This window comes from Gymnodraco acuticeps, unplaced genomic scaffold (genome assembly GCF_902827175.1).
Source record: "Gymnodraco acuticeps unplaced genomic scaffold, fGymAcu1.1, whole genome shotgun sequence".
NCBI classification, from domain to species: Eukaryota; Metazoa; Chordata; class Actinopteri; order Perciformes; family Bathydraconidae; genus Gymnodraco; species Gymnodraco acuticeps.
The window spans coordinates 1-16,263 of NW_022990464.1; the positions used below are offsets into that span (position 1 = coordinate 1).

Consider the following 16,263-nt stretch of genomic DNA (forward strand, 5'->3'; position numbering starts at 1 on the left):
ACACAGAGAGACACAGAGAGACAACATGAGACGCAGAGAGACACAGAGAGACAACATGAGACACAGAGAGACAACATGAGACACAGAGAGACAACATGAGACGCAGAGAGACACAGAGAGACAACATGAGACGCAGAGAGACAACATGAGACACAGAGAGACAACATGAGACACAGAGAGACACAGAGAGACACAGAGAGACAACATGAGACACAGAGACACAGAGAGACAACATGACACAGAGAGACAACATGAGACACAGAGAGACAACATGAGACACAGAGAGACAACGAGACACAGAGACAACGAGAGACACAGAGAGACAACATGAGACGCAGAGAGACAGAGAGACAACATGAGACGCAGAGAGACAACATGAGACGCAGAGAGACAACATGAGACGCAGAGAGACAACATGAGACGCAGAGAGACAACATGAGACACAGAGAGACAACATGAGACGCAGAGAGACAACATGAGACGCAGAGAGATACAGAGAGACAACATGAGACGCAGAGAGACAACATGAGACACAGAGAGACACAGAGAGACAACATGAGACACAGAGAGATACAGAGAGACAACATGAGACACAGAGAGATACAGAGAGACAACATGAGACGCAGAGAGACAACATGAGACGCAGAGAGACAACATGAGACACAGAGAGGACAACAGGAGACACAGAGACAACATGAGACACAGAGAGACAACAGGAGACACAGAGAGACAACATGAGACACAGAGAGACACAGAGAGACAACATGAGACGCAGAGAGACAACATGAGACACAGAGAGACACAGAGAGACAACATGAGACACAGAGAGACAACATGAGACGCAGAGAGACAACATGAGACACAGAGAGACAACATGAGACACAGAGAGACAACATGAGACACAGAGAGACACAGAGAGACAACATGAGACACAGAGAGACAACAGGAGACACAGAGAGACAACATGAGACACAGAGAGACAACAGGAGACACAGAGAGACACAGAGAAACAACATGAGACACATAGAAACAACATGAGACACATAGAGACAACATGAGACACAGAGAGACAACATGAGACACAGAGAGACAACATGAGACGCAGAGAGACACAGAGAGACAACATGAGACGCAGAGAGACAACATGAGACGCAGAGAGACAACATGAGACACAGAGAGACAACATGAGACACAGAGAGACAACATGAGACACAGAGAGACAACATGAGACACAGAGAGACAACATGAGACACAGAGAGACAACATGAGACACAGAGAGACAACATGAGACGCAGAGAGACAACATGAGACACAGAGAGACAACATGACACAGAGAGACAACATGAGACACAGAGAGACAACATGAGACACAGAGAGACAACATGAGACACAGAGAGACACAGAGAGACAACATGAGACACAGAGAGACAACATGAGACACAGAGAGACACAGAGAGACAACATGAGACACAGAGAGACAACAGGAGACACAGAGAGACACAGAGAGACAAATGAGACGCAGAGAGACAACATGAGACACAGAGAGACAACATGAGACACAGAGAGACAACATGAGACACAGAGAGACAACATGAGACACAGAGAGACACAGAGAGACAACATGAGACGCAGAGAGACAACATGAGACACAGAGAGACAACATGAGACACAGAGAGACAACATGACACAGAGAGACAACATGACACAGAGAGACAACATGAGACACAGAGAGACACAGAGAGACAACAGGAGACACAGAGAGACAACATGAGACACAGAGAGACACAGAGAGACAACAGGAGACACAGAGAGACAACATGAGACGCAGAGAGACAACATGAGACACAGAGAGACAACATGAGACACAACATGAGACGCAGAGAGACAACATGAGACACAACAGGAGACACAGAGAGACAACAGGAGACACAGAGAGACAACAGGAGACACAGAGAGACAACATGAGACACAGAGAGACAACATGAGACACAGAGAGACAACATGACACAGAGAGACAACATGAGACACAGAGAGACAACATGAGACACAGAGAGACACAGAGAGACAACAGGAGACACAGAGAGACACAGAGAGACAACATGAGACGCAGAGAGACAACATGAGACACAGAGAGACACAGAGAGACAACAGGAGACACAGAGAGACACAGAGACAACATGAGACACAGAGAGACAACAGGAGTTACTGAGAGAGGCTCACCTCCTCCAGCTTGCTCAGCAGGAAGTCTCTGGTGACGGTGTTGTTGGTGAAGAACCCTGTGAGGGCTTTGTGCAGCACGTTGGTGTTCAGCCTCCTGCTGGTGGAGGGCAGAGCTCTGAGAGCCCGGAGCACGAAGCGAGGCTCCTTCCCAGACACCGCCTTCTCTATCTGCTTCACATGCTCCCTGATGTCTGAGGAGGAGGGGGGGGGGGGGGGAGGAAGAGGAGGAAGAAGGAGTGTTAAATCAGACTGTAGTTCCACCTGGAGTAAATCCAGCAGTCTCCAAAGCCATCCAGACGAGCTGCAGCTCCACCGGCTTTGAGAACACTTTGATGTCACCTGTTAGACGCTTTTATCCAAAGAGACTCACACACTCAGCACTGTGGACCCCCACAGGAGCACTTTGGGGTGAAGGGTCTCAGGGAGGGGGGGGGCTGCAGGCTAGGGAAGGCTTCCCAAATATGTGTGTCACTGCATCCTGGTAGAATGAAGATATAATGTTTGTGTCTTTACGTTAGCGCTGCTGCAGCCTCCACAGACTCTCTGCGTTACCTTCACTAACTAACGAGCTCTCGCTAAGCGGTCTGACCACGCTGGTTATCATCTCAATCTGTCCGGCTGAGAGCGCGTTCAAGGGGCGGGGCTAGCTACATTCGACCAATCACAGACATGGAGAAGCGCACTGACAGCGCAGCGTCATACTTCCTGAATGAAAAGTCAACTATAATATTAGACATATGAAGAAGTTAAAGTTTAAACATCCATGACTTAAACACTTGATCCAGGATCAAAGCCACAGAGCTGCACCTGCAAGGTGAACACAGCTGGGAACAGAACAAGTGTTTGAATGCGTACATTAACAGCTTTATGATATCACTGCCGTCTAAGACACCATCTGACTTTCATTACATTTGACTCCAGTGTTTCCTCAACTTAATGTGTTGCTTCAAATAATGCTTCTGCATCCAGTCTGTGACGCTGTGAGTGTTGCACGGCCAGATACGGCTCAGCTGACTCAGATCAGGAGATGATACATTATGAAGTGATATGAACGATAAGTGCAACACGTCGGCGTCTCCCCTGCATACAGCAGCTGTTCTGTATTTCCTTTCTCCTGTAATATGACTTGATAGATTTAAACTCCGCACACTGAGCTCTGATTGGCCAGCAGGCGGTGCTTTCACTGAGTTGATCTCTTTTCTATAGACGCCGGAGGCTGTCAGGTAAAACAAGTTAGCCTTCCCAAACCTGAGCCTCACGCGCCGCCTATGCTCTCAGGGACACAACGACATGCTGACTGCAGTGGGGTTTGAACCTGAGAGCCCCTGATCTGAACACCTGCGCACTACCCCCTGCGCCACACGCCTCCACGCGTTTGATCAATCATTAGAAAACATCATATATATTATTCTGAAATGGACCAATCTGCACAGTGACTACTTTTACTGTAACAGAGTATTCCTACACATACTCAAGTACAACACCTGAGTACTTCTACTTTTACTAAGTACAATACCTGAGTACTTCTACTTTTACTCAAGTACAAGATCTGAGTACTTCTACTTTTACTCAAGTACAACACCTGAGTACTTCTACTTTTACTAAGTACAATACCTGAGTACTTCTACTTTTACTCAAGTACAAGATCTGAGTACTTCTACTTTTACTCAAGTACAAGATCTGAGTACTTCTACTTTGACTCAAGTACAAGATCTGAATACTTCTACTTTTACTCAAGTACAAGACCTGAGTACTTCTACTTTTACTCAAGTACAACACCTGAGTACTTCTACTTTTACTCAAGTACAACACCTGAGTACTTCTACTTTTACTAAGTACAATACCTGAGTACTTCTACTTTTACTCAAGTACAAGATCTGAGTACTTCTACTTTTACTCAAGTACAAGATCTGAGTACTTCTACTTTTACTCAAGTACAATACCTGAGTACTTCTACTTTGACTCAAGTACAAGATCTGAATACTTCTACTTTTACTCAAGTACAAGACCTGAGTACTTCTACTTTTACTCAAGTACAACACCTGAGTACTTCTACTTTTACTAAGTACAATACCTGAGTACTTCTACTTTTACTCAAGTACAAGATCTGAGTACTTCTACTTTTACTCAAGTACAACACCTGAGTACTTCTACTTTTACTAAGTACAATACCTGAGTACTTCTACTTTACTCAAGTACAAGATCTGAGTACTTCTACTTTTTACTCAAGTACAAGATCTGAGTACTTCTACTTTTACTCAAGTACAATACCTGAGTACTTCTACTTTGACTCAAGTACAAGATCTGAATACTTCTACTTTTACTCAAGTACAAGACCTGAGTACTTCTACTTTTACTCAAGTACAACACCTGAGTACTTCTACTTTTACTAAGTACAATACCTGAGTACTTCTACTTTTACTAAGTACAATACCTGAGTACTTCTACTTTTACTCAAGTACAAGATCTGAGTACTTCTACTTTTACTCAAGTACAAGATCTGAGTACTTCTACTTTTACTCAAGTACAACACCTGAGTACTTCTACTTTTACTAAGTACAATACCTGAGTACTTCTACTTTTACTCAAGTACAAGATCTGAGTACTTCTACTTTTACTCAAGTACAAGATCTGAGTACTTCTACTTTTACTCAAGTACAAGACCTGAGTACTTCTACTTTTACTCAAGTACAAGATCTGAGTACTTCTACTTTTACTCAAGTACAAGATCTGAGTACTTCTACTTTTACTCAAGTACAAGATCTGAGTACTTCTACTTTTACTCAAGAACAAGATCTGAGTACTTCTACTTTTACTCAAGTACAAGATCTGAGTACTTCTACTTTTACTCAAGTACAAGATCTGAGTACTTCTACTTTTACTCAAGTACAAGATCTGAGTACTTCTACTTTTACTCAAGTACAAGACCTGAGTACTTCTACTTTTACTCAAGTACAAGACCTGAGTACTTCTACTTTTACTCAAGTACAAGGTCTGAGTACTTCTACTTTTACTCAAGTACAAGGTCTGAGTACTTCTACTTTTACTCAAGTACAAGATCTGAGTACTTCTACTTTTACTCAAGTACAAGGTCTGAGTACTTCTACTTTTACTCAATAACAAGATCTGTGTACTTCTACTTTTACTCAAGATCTGAGTACTTCTACTTTTACTCAAGTACAAGACCTGAGTACTTCTACTTTTACTCAAGTACAAGACCTGAGTACTTCTACTTTTACTCAAGTACAAGACCTGAGTACTTCTACTCAAGTACAAGACCTGAGTACTTTTACTCAAGTACAAGATCTGAGTATTTCTACTTTTACTCAAGTACAAGATCTGAGTACTTCTACTTTTACTCAAGAACAAGATCTGAGTACTTCTACTTTTACTCAAGTACAAGATCTGAGTTCTACTTTTACTCAAGTACAAGACCTGAGTACTTCTACTTTTACTCAAGTACAAGACCTGAGTACTTCTACTTTTACTCAAGTACAAGATCTGAGTACTTCTACTTTTACTCAAGTACAAGGTCTGAGTACTTCTACTTTTACTCAAGATCTGAGTACTTCTACTTTTACTCAAGTACAAGATCTGAGTACTTCTACTTTTACTCAAGTACAAGACCTGAGTACTTCTACTTTTACTCAAGTACAGACCTGAGTACTTCTACTTTTACTCAAGTACAAGACCTGAGTACTTCTACTTTTACTCAAGTACAAGACCTGAGTACTTTTACTCAAGTACAAGATCTGAGTACTTCTACTTTTACTCAAGTACAAGACCTGAGTACTTCTACTTTTACTCAAGTACAAGACCTGAGTACTTCTACTTTTACTCAAGTACAAGACCTGAGTACTTCTACTTTTACTCAAGTACAAGACCTGAGTATTTCTACTTTTACTCAAGTACAAGGTCTGAGTACTTCTACTTTTACTCAAGTACAAGATCTGAGTACTTCTACTTTTACTCAAGACCTGAGTACTTCTACTTTTACTCAAGAACAAGATCTGAGTACTTCTACTTTTACTCAAGTACAAGATCTGAGTACTTCTACTTTTACTCAAGTACAAGGTCTGAGTACTTCTACTTTTACTCAAGTACAAGATCTGAGTACTTCTACTTTTACTCAAGACCTGAGTACTTCTACTTTCACTCAAGTACAAGGTCTGAGTACTTCTACTTTTACTCAAGAACAAGATCTGAGTACTTCTACTTTTACTCAAGTACAAGATCTGAGTACTTCTACTTTTACTCAAGTACAAGATCTGAGTACTTCTACTTTTACTCAAGTACAAGGTCTGAGTACTTCTACTTTTACTCAAGTACAAGGTCTGAGTACTTCTACTTTTACTCAAGTACAAGATCTGAGTGTACTTCTCCTTCTTACACTTCAAGTACAAGGTCTGAGTACTTCTACTTTTACTCAAGTACAAGACCTGAGTACTTCTACTTTCACTCAAGTACAGATCTGAGTACTTCTACTTTACTCAAGTACAAGACCTGAGTACTTCTATCTTTTACTCAAGAACAAGATCTGAGTACTTCGTACTTTTATACTGAAGTACAAGATCTGAGTACTTCTATTTTACTCAAGTACAAGGTCTGAGATACTTCTACTTTTACTCAATACAAGGTCTGAGTACTTCTACTTTTACTCAAGTACAAGATCTGAGTACTTCTACTTTACTCAAGTACAAGGTCTGAGTACTTCTACTTTTACTCAAGAACAAGATCTGAGTACTTCTACTTTTACTCAAGTACAAGATCTGAGTACTTCTACTTTTACTCAAGTACAAGACCTGAGTACTTCTACTTTTACTCAAGAACAAGATCTGAGTATACTTTTACTCAAGTACAAGATCTGAGTACTTTACTCAAGTACACGATCGAGTACTTCTACTTTTACTCAAGTACAAGACCTGAGTACTTCTACTTTTACTCAAGAACAAGATCTGAGTACTTCTACTTTTACTCAGTACAAGATCTGAGTACTTTTACTCAAGTACAAGATCTGAGTACTTTTTACTCAAGTACACGATCTGAGTACTTCTACTTTTACTCAAGAACAAGATCTGAGTACTTCTACTTTTACTCAAGAACAAGATCTGAGTACTTCTACTTTTACTCAAGTACAAGATCTGAGTACTTTTACTCAAGTACAAGATCTGAGTACTTTTACTCAAGTACACGATCTGAGTACTTCTACTTTTACTCAAGTACAAGATCTGAGTACTTCTACTTTTACTCAAGAACAAGATCTGAGTACTTCTACTTTTACTCAATAACAAGATCTGAGTACTTCTACTTTTACTAAGTGCAAGATCTGAGTACTTCTACTTTTACTCAATAACAAGATCTGAGTACTTCTACTTTTACTCAAGTGCAAGATCTGAGTACTTCTACTTTTACTCAAGAACAAGACCCGAGTACTTCTACTTTTACTCAAGTACAAGATCTGTGTACTTCTACTTTTACTCAATAACAAGATCTGAGTACTTCTACTTTTACTCAATAACAAGACCCGAGTACTTCTACTTTTACTCAAGTACAAGATCTGAGTACTTCTACTTTTACTAAAGAACAAGAACTGAGTACTTCTACTTTTACTCAAGTCCAAGATCTGTGTACTTCTACTCTTACTCAAGTACAAGATCTGAGTACTTCTACTTGTACTCTAGACCTGAGTACTTGTACTAAAGACCCGAGTACTTGTACTGAAGTACTCCTTCCCTCTGAACCTCTAATATAAACATTAGATGATTTGATCTGTGATGTTTGAAAGCTTCAGTTAGCACATGCTAGCTCTCAATGCTAGCTGTGTGTTGACTGGTTAGCCGCTGCTTCACACACAGATTACTCCTCTACGTGTATTAATACCTTTAGTTACTGGATCAATGATGTGACAGAATAACTCTCTGATCAGACTTCAGTCACACCTGGAGTCCATTCAGTCCTCCACCTGTTAGCTGCATGACACAGTGAGTTAGCTGCTGATGCTAACAGGCTAACAGACAGATATAGTGTTTTTACCGGACAGACAGGGCTCCAGATCCCGGTGCTTTAGCGCTTTACCCCGGTATACCCAGTAAGGTTCTCTCTGGTTCTTTGACTCTTACTGAAGACCAGACCTGAGTCCTTCTGTCACCTGAGGGTTAGCTTCTGATAGTTAGCTGGTGATGCTAACAGGCTAACCGATATGATCCTGGAGCTTTTACCCGGACAGACAGGGCTCCAGATCCCGGTGCTTTAGCTCTTTAACCCCGGTCCCCCCGGTCCCCGGTCCTACCCTCCAGCGTGAGGCTGTCCGTCTCCCCGGGTTTAGGCTCTTTCTTCCCCGCTCCAGGAGCCTCTTCCTCCGGCATCTCCTCCTCCAGCGGCTCCTGCTTCTCCTCCTTCTTCTGGGCTCCAGACTTCTTCTTCGCTGCTAACTCCTTCATGGTGATGAGCGGAGGAACGGGGAACTGTTTAAAGAACTCTTTAAATGAGTTTTAAAGAGTTTATTATTGAATATCTGCGCAGTCACTGCAGCACGATGACTGGCAATAGTGAGAGCGCTAAGGATTCTGGGAAACATCAGACCTGAAGACATGATCCCAGTAAACAACAGGCAGGCAGAGGTAGTCGAGCACAGAGCGATTTTTTCAGAAAAAAACAACAAACTAACAAATCACATGACGTCACTCAGGAATGAAGGTGTTTATTTAAAATGTTGGTCTTTTTTTACTTTTGTACACTTTAATTAATTTGTTGTATCATTAAAGTATAAAACATCACATCAGGTGAACAAATAAATAAATAAAATGAAAGTTTCTTATCTCAGATTAAATATTTACACATTTAGTTTTGCCTTTTAATTCATAATGTTTGTGCCTCTTTTGTGGTTATAGTCCTCTCTTGTTATACAAGGTGAAGAGAATCAGGGGGGTGTACTACGAAGCAGGATTTTCGCTTAGCGGCTAAATTCAGGGTAAACTCGGGCTTTCCGGTCCGACGAAGCTGGTTCACTTTTTAGCGGGCTAGATCTCCATGGTGACTTATCCTGGAACCTATCCTGCTCCGAAGCCGGATAGGTTCCAGGATAAGAGATCAACTCAGCGAAAGCACCGCCTGCTGACCAATCAGAGCTCAGTGTGCGGAGTTTAAAGCGATCAAGTCATATTACAGGAGAAAGGAAATAGAGAAAAGCTGCCGTTGCAGGAAAGACGGCCGGCAACAATCACCGACTGTGTGAACGTGAACATGAATAGAATATCAGCTCCATCTTCAGAGCAATCTGACTATTATAACATTAGCGTTAAGAAAGCTCACTGAAATATCTGCCACAACATAAGTAACCGGATCAGAGTCACATTAAGTACAGTCCATATCACTTCATAATGTATCATCTCCTGATCTGAGTCAGCTGAGCCGTATCTGGCCGTGCAACACTCACAGCGTCACAGACTGGATGCAGAAGCATTATTTGAAGCAACACATTAAGTTGAGGAAACACTGGAGTCAAATGTAATGGAAGTCAGATGGTGTCTTAGACGGCAGTGATATCATAAAGCTGTTAATGTACGCATTCAAACACTTGTTCTGTTCCCAGCTGTGTTCACCTTGCAGGTGCAGCTCTGTGGCTTTGATCCTGGATCAAGTGTTTAAGTCATGGATGTTTAAACTTTAACTTCTTCATATGTCTAATATTAAAGTTGACTTTTCATTCAGGAAGTATGACGCTGCGCTGTCAGTGCGCTTCTCCATGTCTGTGATTGGTCGAATGCTCCAGATACCACCCCTCTCATGTGAACACCTAGCTAGATAGGACACGGCTGGCTTGAGCGATCCACTTGATAACCCGCGTCGTAGGACCGCTTAGCGAGAGCGCGTATGTTTTGGATTAGGCCAACCGGCTAACTCAAACATATCCAGGTTAGGTTGAACCAGCTTCGTAGAATAGGCCACACACACACACACACACACACACACACACACACACACACACACACACTCATCAGCAGGACCAACGCACACACACACACACACACACTCATCAGCAGGACCAACACACACACACACACACACACACACACACACACACACTCATCAGCAGGACCAACACACACACACACACATACACACACACACACACACACTCATCAGCAGGACCAACGCACACACACACACACACACACACACACTCATCAGCAGGACCAACGCACACACACACACACACACACTCATCAGCAGGACCAACACACACACACACACACACATACACACACACACACACACACTCATCAGCAGGACCAACACACACACACACAACACACACACACACACACACTCATCAGCAGGACCAACGCACACACACACACACACACACTCATCAGCAGGACCAACACACACACACACACACACACACACACACATACACACTCTGGCTCACTCCACTCCGCGTCACATGACCCCGTACAGAGCCATGTGACGCGCTGTGTTACAGTTTGTGATGGGCCGTGTGACGCTGTAACACAGCAGCACACGGCGGGGGGGCAGAGACGTACCGAGGATGTGGAGGTCTGAGGTCTGACAGATGACTCCGGGCAGAGACGACGGGTCCAGAACCAGCTCCGGCACCATCAGCTGATCAGAACCACATACAGTTACTCTCTGATCACTGAACACACTCACCTGCATCCGGCAGTCACAGTGCCAGGTGTGTGTGAGGTTGGTTCTGGATCGCAACCCGCCCAGCGCCGCCGGGTCCAGAGCCGTCAGCAGGTTGAAGGACAGGTCGAGGAACCGCAGGGAGTCCAGACCGCCGAAACACCCTGGGTCCAGAGAGGACAGCTGGAACAGGAAGGGGACCGAATCAGAATCAGAACCAGAACCAGAATCAAACCAAAAGACAGCTTAATGTTAGCTATACAACATATTAAAGATACAAAAATTACACAATTTACAAAATACACATCCTGTAACAGTTCTGAAGACGAACACCAGCACCTCCAGCTGCAGGGCTAACAGGTGAGTCAGTACCTGTCTGCAGGTGAGTCAGTACCTCTCTGCAGGTGAGTCAGTACCTCTCTGCAGGTGAGTCAGTGCCTCTCTGCAGGTGAGTCAGTACCTCTCTGCAGGTGAGTCAGTGCCTCTCTGCAGGTGAGTCAGTACCTCTCTGCAGGTGAGTCAGTGCCTCTCTGCAGGTGAGTCAGTACCTCTCTGCAGGTGAGTCAGTACCTCTCTGCAGGTGAGTCAGTGCCTCTCTGCAGGTGAGTCAGTACCTGTCTGCAGGTGAGTCAGTACCTGTCTGCAGGTGAGTCAGTACCTCTCTGCAGGTGAGTCAGTGCCTCTCTGCAGGTGAGTCAGTACCTCTCTGCAGGTGAGTCAGTGCCTCTCTGCAGGTGAGTCAGTACCTGTCTGCAGGTGAGTCAGTACCTATCTGCAGGTGAGTCAGTACCTCTCTGCAGGTGAGTCAGTGCCTCTCTGCAGGTGAGTCAGTACCTGTCTGCAGGTGAGTCAGTACCTATCTGCAGGTGAGTCAGTACCTATCTGCAGGTGAGTCAGTACCTCTCTGCAGGTGAGTCAGTACCTCTCTGCAGGTGAGTCAGTGCCTCTCTGCAGGTGAGTCAGTACCTCTCTGCAGGTGAGTCAGTACCTCTCTGCAGGTGAGTCAGTGCCTCTCTGCAGGTGAGTCAGTACCTGTCTGCAGGTGAGTCAGTACCTGTCTGCAAGTGAGTCAGTAGCTGTCTGCAGGTGAGTCAGTACCTCTCTGCAGGTGAGTCAGTACCTGTCTGCAGGTGAGTCAGTACCTATCTGCAGGTGAGTCAGTAGCTGTCTGCAGGTGAGTCAGTACCTGTCTGCAGGTGAGTCAGTACCTGTCTGCAAGTGAGTCAGTAGCTGTCTGCAGGTGAGTCAGTACCTCTCTGCAGGTGAGTCAGTACCTGTCTGCAGGTGAGTCAGTACCTATCTGCAGGTGAGTCAGTAGCTGTCTGCAGGTGAGTCAGTACCTGTCTGCAGGTGAGCCAGTACCTGTCTGCAGGTGAGTCAGTACCTATCTGCAGGTGAGTCAGTACCTGTCTGCAGGTGAATCAGCACCTGTCTGCAGGTGAGTCAGTACCTGTCTGCAGGTGAGTCAGTACCTATCTGCAGGTGAGTCAGTACCTGTCTGCAGGTGAGTCAGTACCTATCTGCAGGTGAATCAGCACCTGTCTGCAGGTGAGTCAGCACCTATCTGCAGGTGAGTCAGTAGCTGTCTGCAGGTGAGTCAGTACCTGTCTGCAGGTGAGTCAGTACCTGTCTGCAGGTGAGTCAGTAGCTGTCTGCAGGTGAGTCAGTAGCTGTCTGCAGGTGAGTCAGTACCTGTCTGCAGGTGAGTCAGTAGCTGTCTGCAGGTGAGTCAGTAGCTGTCTGCAGGTGAGTCAGTACCTGTCTGCAGGTGAGTCAGTACCTATCTGCAGGTGAGCCAGTACCTGTCTGCAGGTGAGTCAGTAGCTGTCTGCAGGTGAGTCAGTAGCTGTCTGCAGGTGAGTCAGTAGCTGTCTGCAGGTGAGTCAGTAGCTGTCTGCAGGTGAGTCAGTACCTGTCTGCAGGTGAGTCAGTAGCTGTCTGCAGGTGAGTCAGTAGCTGTCTGCAGGTGAGTCAGTACCTGTCTGCAGGTGAGTCAGTACCTGTCTGCAGGTGAGTCAGTAGCTGTCTGCAGGTGAGTCAGTACCTGTCTGCAGGTGAGTCAGTACCTGTCTGCAGGTGAGTCAGTACCTGTCTGCAGGTGAGTCAGTAGCTGTCTGCAGGTGAGTCAGTAGCTGTCTGCAGGTGAGTCAGTACCTGTCTGCAGGTGAGTCAGTACCTGGTTGTGTATGGCGTTATATTTGTGCCTCTATCCTATGGGGGTTATTCCCTATCTTTATTCAAGAGCGTGGTATTTAAATTTGAGAGCATACTTTATGTATTTATTTCCCTCAAACTCTGTCCTCGCACTCAAATAGTGCCCTCGCACTCAAATAGTGCCCTCGCACTCAAATAGTGCCTGCTTGCACTTAGATGTGCTCTGCTTCTGCTCAAACTGTACGCTTGCACTCAGATATATTGCTGCTTACAGATTTTTTCTGCTCTCAGATTTATTCTGTGCGCGCTCGAAACTTTTGTGCAACAATCCTGTCAAAATCCCTCAACCAATAGGAGGCCAGGTGTCCTTGCGGGTGCGTTCGCTTTACTTATTACAGCGTCCCGTAAGGGCGGTTACTCTTTGGTTTATAAACTCCCGCCCTCCACGGCTTTATAACATAGCATGTACTTCACTTGTTTGATTTACAACTTTTTTTTGGGGTTGGGGAGCACAGTTAGTATATATATACCATCACCTTACATAATAGCTACGTTCAGTGGCGTACTGGGACTAAAAATGAGCCCGGGAATCTCGACCGGCCCTCGTTATCGCTAGTAAATTGTCAACGGGGGGAGGGGGGATTGCTAGTGAATTTTCCGACCGGCCCACTTCTGTACCGGACGTCCCATGTCGAACATGGAGCGAAGTCAAGGACCCCAAGTAAGTTTTTTATTTTAATGGTACTATTAATGTGGTAGTCATATTTGCGGCACATCTATGATAATAATTGGCTTTCAAGTGTTGTACGTTACGTGAATATTGTTGCTAGGCAACTGACAACAAAATGGGTTTCTTTTTTTCTTATTTCATTGTTTAGGAATAGGGAAATATACAGTTTTCTTCATGTCATTTTTAATGTAAGATCATATGTTGCCCTCACTACATTTGCTTCAGAGAAATGCACAATAAATTGTGTACCATGAACTGTAGCCTACCTATATTTATTGCCTACTTTTTCTACAGAACCTGCTTAGACGTCATATCTTGGAGAGATTGCAAAGCAAGATGCAATACGAAACTCATTTGCATCTGGAGGAAGAGGGGATGTATCCAATTCATCCTGGAGTGGAACAATGTAGATTGTGTTCTTTCCTCCTCCGGTCACAGTTTTGAGAAAGTGGCCATTATAACCTTCAGTTTCTGGGGGGATAACTGAGAGTTTACGTTGTCCCGATCCACCTGAAACGAGCAATAACTGAATAAATGAAGACTAAAAACATAAATAAATGATTCAGTACACAGCTTTTGTAGATCTACAATACCGAGGGCTTTATACAGCAGCCAGCCTCCTGATAAAGTCGCAAGTTTCGGGTACTGACTGGTCAGGAGTCTTGAAATCTGTACAAAACACAATACACCCATCATATGAAAGAAGTACACCTTTCATCCATATTCTATGTTTGAAAGCTTTGCATGAGGGTATACACCACATTTTAGGTAGACGTGTTCAAATATTACGGATACATTGTACATTTTCGATTCTTAAAGTTTATTTTGTACAAAAACACACTAGTTAATGAATCCAGGTTGGCTTACTTTACCTCAAAGTGGTCAGCAGATTGGGGTAGTGTGATGGTGCGACTCCCCATCCCAGCAAGGAGGAGTGCTAATTCGCTGCTTGCTGTTGGTGTCCTGTCTGTGTTTCCTTTCAACATATAGAACTGCAGCGTTACAGTCTTCCCACTGCTAGTGATCACCCTGCAGGGAGACCGGAATCTTTTTCTTCCCCTTGCAGGCGCTTTTGAGAAGTAGCCTGGAAATGACCTGTGGATTTACATAAAGTTATATTCATTAGGCCCAATCTTAATTTGAAGACATGCTTTATTCAATGATACATATTGGTTGTCTTAACCATATAATGCACTGAGTAGGTGCATGCTACATGTACAGAACCTGGCCATTTCATGTTGAATACTAGACTGTGGCGGTGCTGACTGCTGTTGCTGTGGACTGCCAGCTTGTAGCTGGCAGTCCACAGCAATCAAACCAGGCTTCTTGCCACCTCTTCGATGGTGCTTCTCTGTAGGTGTAGGATTGTGCATTATTAATAGGGATGCTCCGATCAGGGTTTTTGGGGCCGATCACCGGAATCAGTATCGGCCATGCCGATCGCCAATCCGATCTAGGGTGGGTGTTGGCTATGGGGATCTTCCATTTAAAGTGATGTTTAAAACTCAGTTAATGGGGCTAATTTTTTATAATGCTTCAGTTTTTAGTTCAGATTCATTTTTCCATACATGATGCACTTCCACAAACAACAACCAACATAATTATTACATTCAAATGAAATACATTATTCAAGTTTACATTAATTTTGGATAAGAACACGGGAGAAATACACGGAAGCGCTCTCTCCCTCTCCTGACAGCCCGTCAGTATCTCATGCAACAACATGTGCTACACCCATGGATGAAGGGACAATGCAACTCACAGAAGCATACATTACGATTACTAGGCTATATTGCGTGTATTTAAGAGCCATTTAAAATATTACCACCTTGGTTAACATGACTATTAAGCTAACGTTAATAGCCATGTTAGTAAATGTCAATGAGCAAGACCTGACGTGGTTGATTCACGACACCCTTGCCAGCGTAAAAAGCATGGCAAATAAAACGATATCACAAAAAAAACTTACTTGGGATCCTTCACTTTGCTCCATGTTGGACAGCGATCCTCCAGACTGTTGTTCTGCTCCAGCACTGTTGTGCTACGGCTTGGTTCGGCCCGACGAGAAGCGGAGTGTCGACAACCCCATATTGTATAGATATATTCGTATATCACGGCCTGAAGTGAGCTATTGCATTTATAAAACGGTTACCACGTGTGGCTGGCAATGTGAAAGAAAAATACACACTCCAATTTAAATAGTTTTTATTATTAAATAATGATGTTCAAAATAAAATAGTCCCTCCGTTGCCTTCTGCACAAAACATAGTGCGAGGTGGTTGCTATGCAACAACAATAACAGCAAGAGAACATAATTAGACAAACAGTATTGTCGTCGTTTAGGTGCTTTTTTTTTCTGGAGATAGGCACTTCTCAATCCACTCCTCCATAGTAAGGCCACCCCGGAGGTCGAAGTTAACCTGAAATGTTTCCATCTTAAGCTTTGTTAGTTAGCCTAGTTAGTTAGTTTCGTAACGGACGTAATGTAACAGTTGTAACGGTTCTCAGAC

At 43.9% G+C, this 16,263-nt stretch overlaps 1 protein-coding gene across 1 annotated transcript; it reads right to left on the reverse strand.

Annotated features, from left to right (window-relative positions):
• Positions 1–2,220: 2,220 nt before the first annotated feature.
• On the reverse strand, positions 2,221–8,801 carry psmd3 (proteasome 26S subunit, non-ATPase 3; the record flags this gene model as incomplete). Its single annotated transcript, XM_034226190.1, is given in 2 exon segments — positions 2,221–2,411; positions 8,510–8,801. Coding segments are annotated over 2 exon segments (342 nt in total), but the record flags the coding sequence as incomplete, so codon positions are not given.
• Between the last annotated feature and the right edge of the window lie 7,462 nt (positions 8,802–16,263).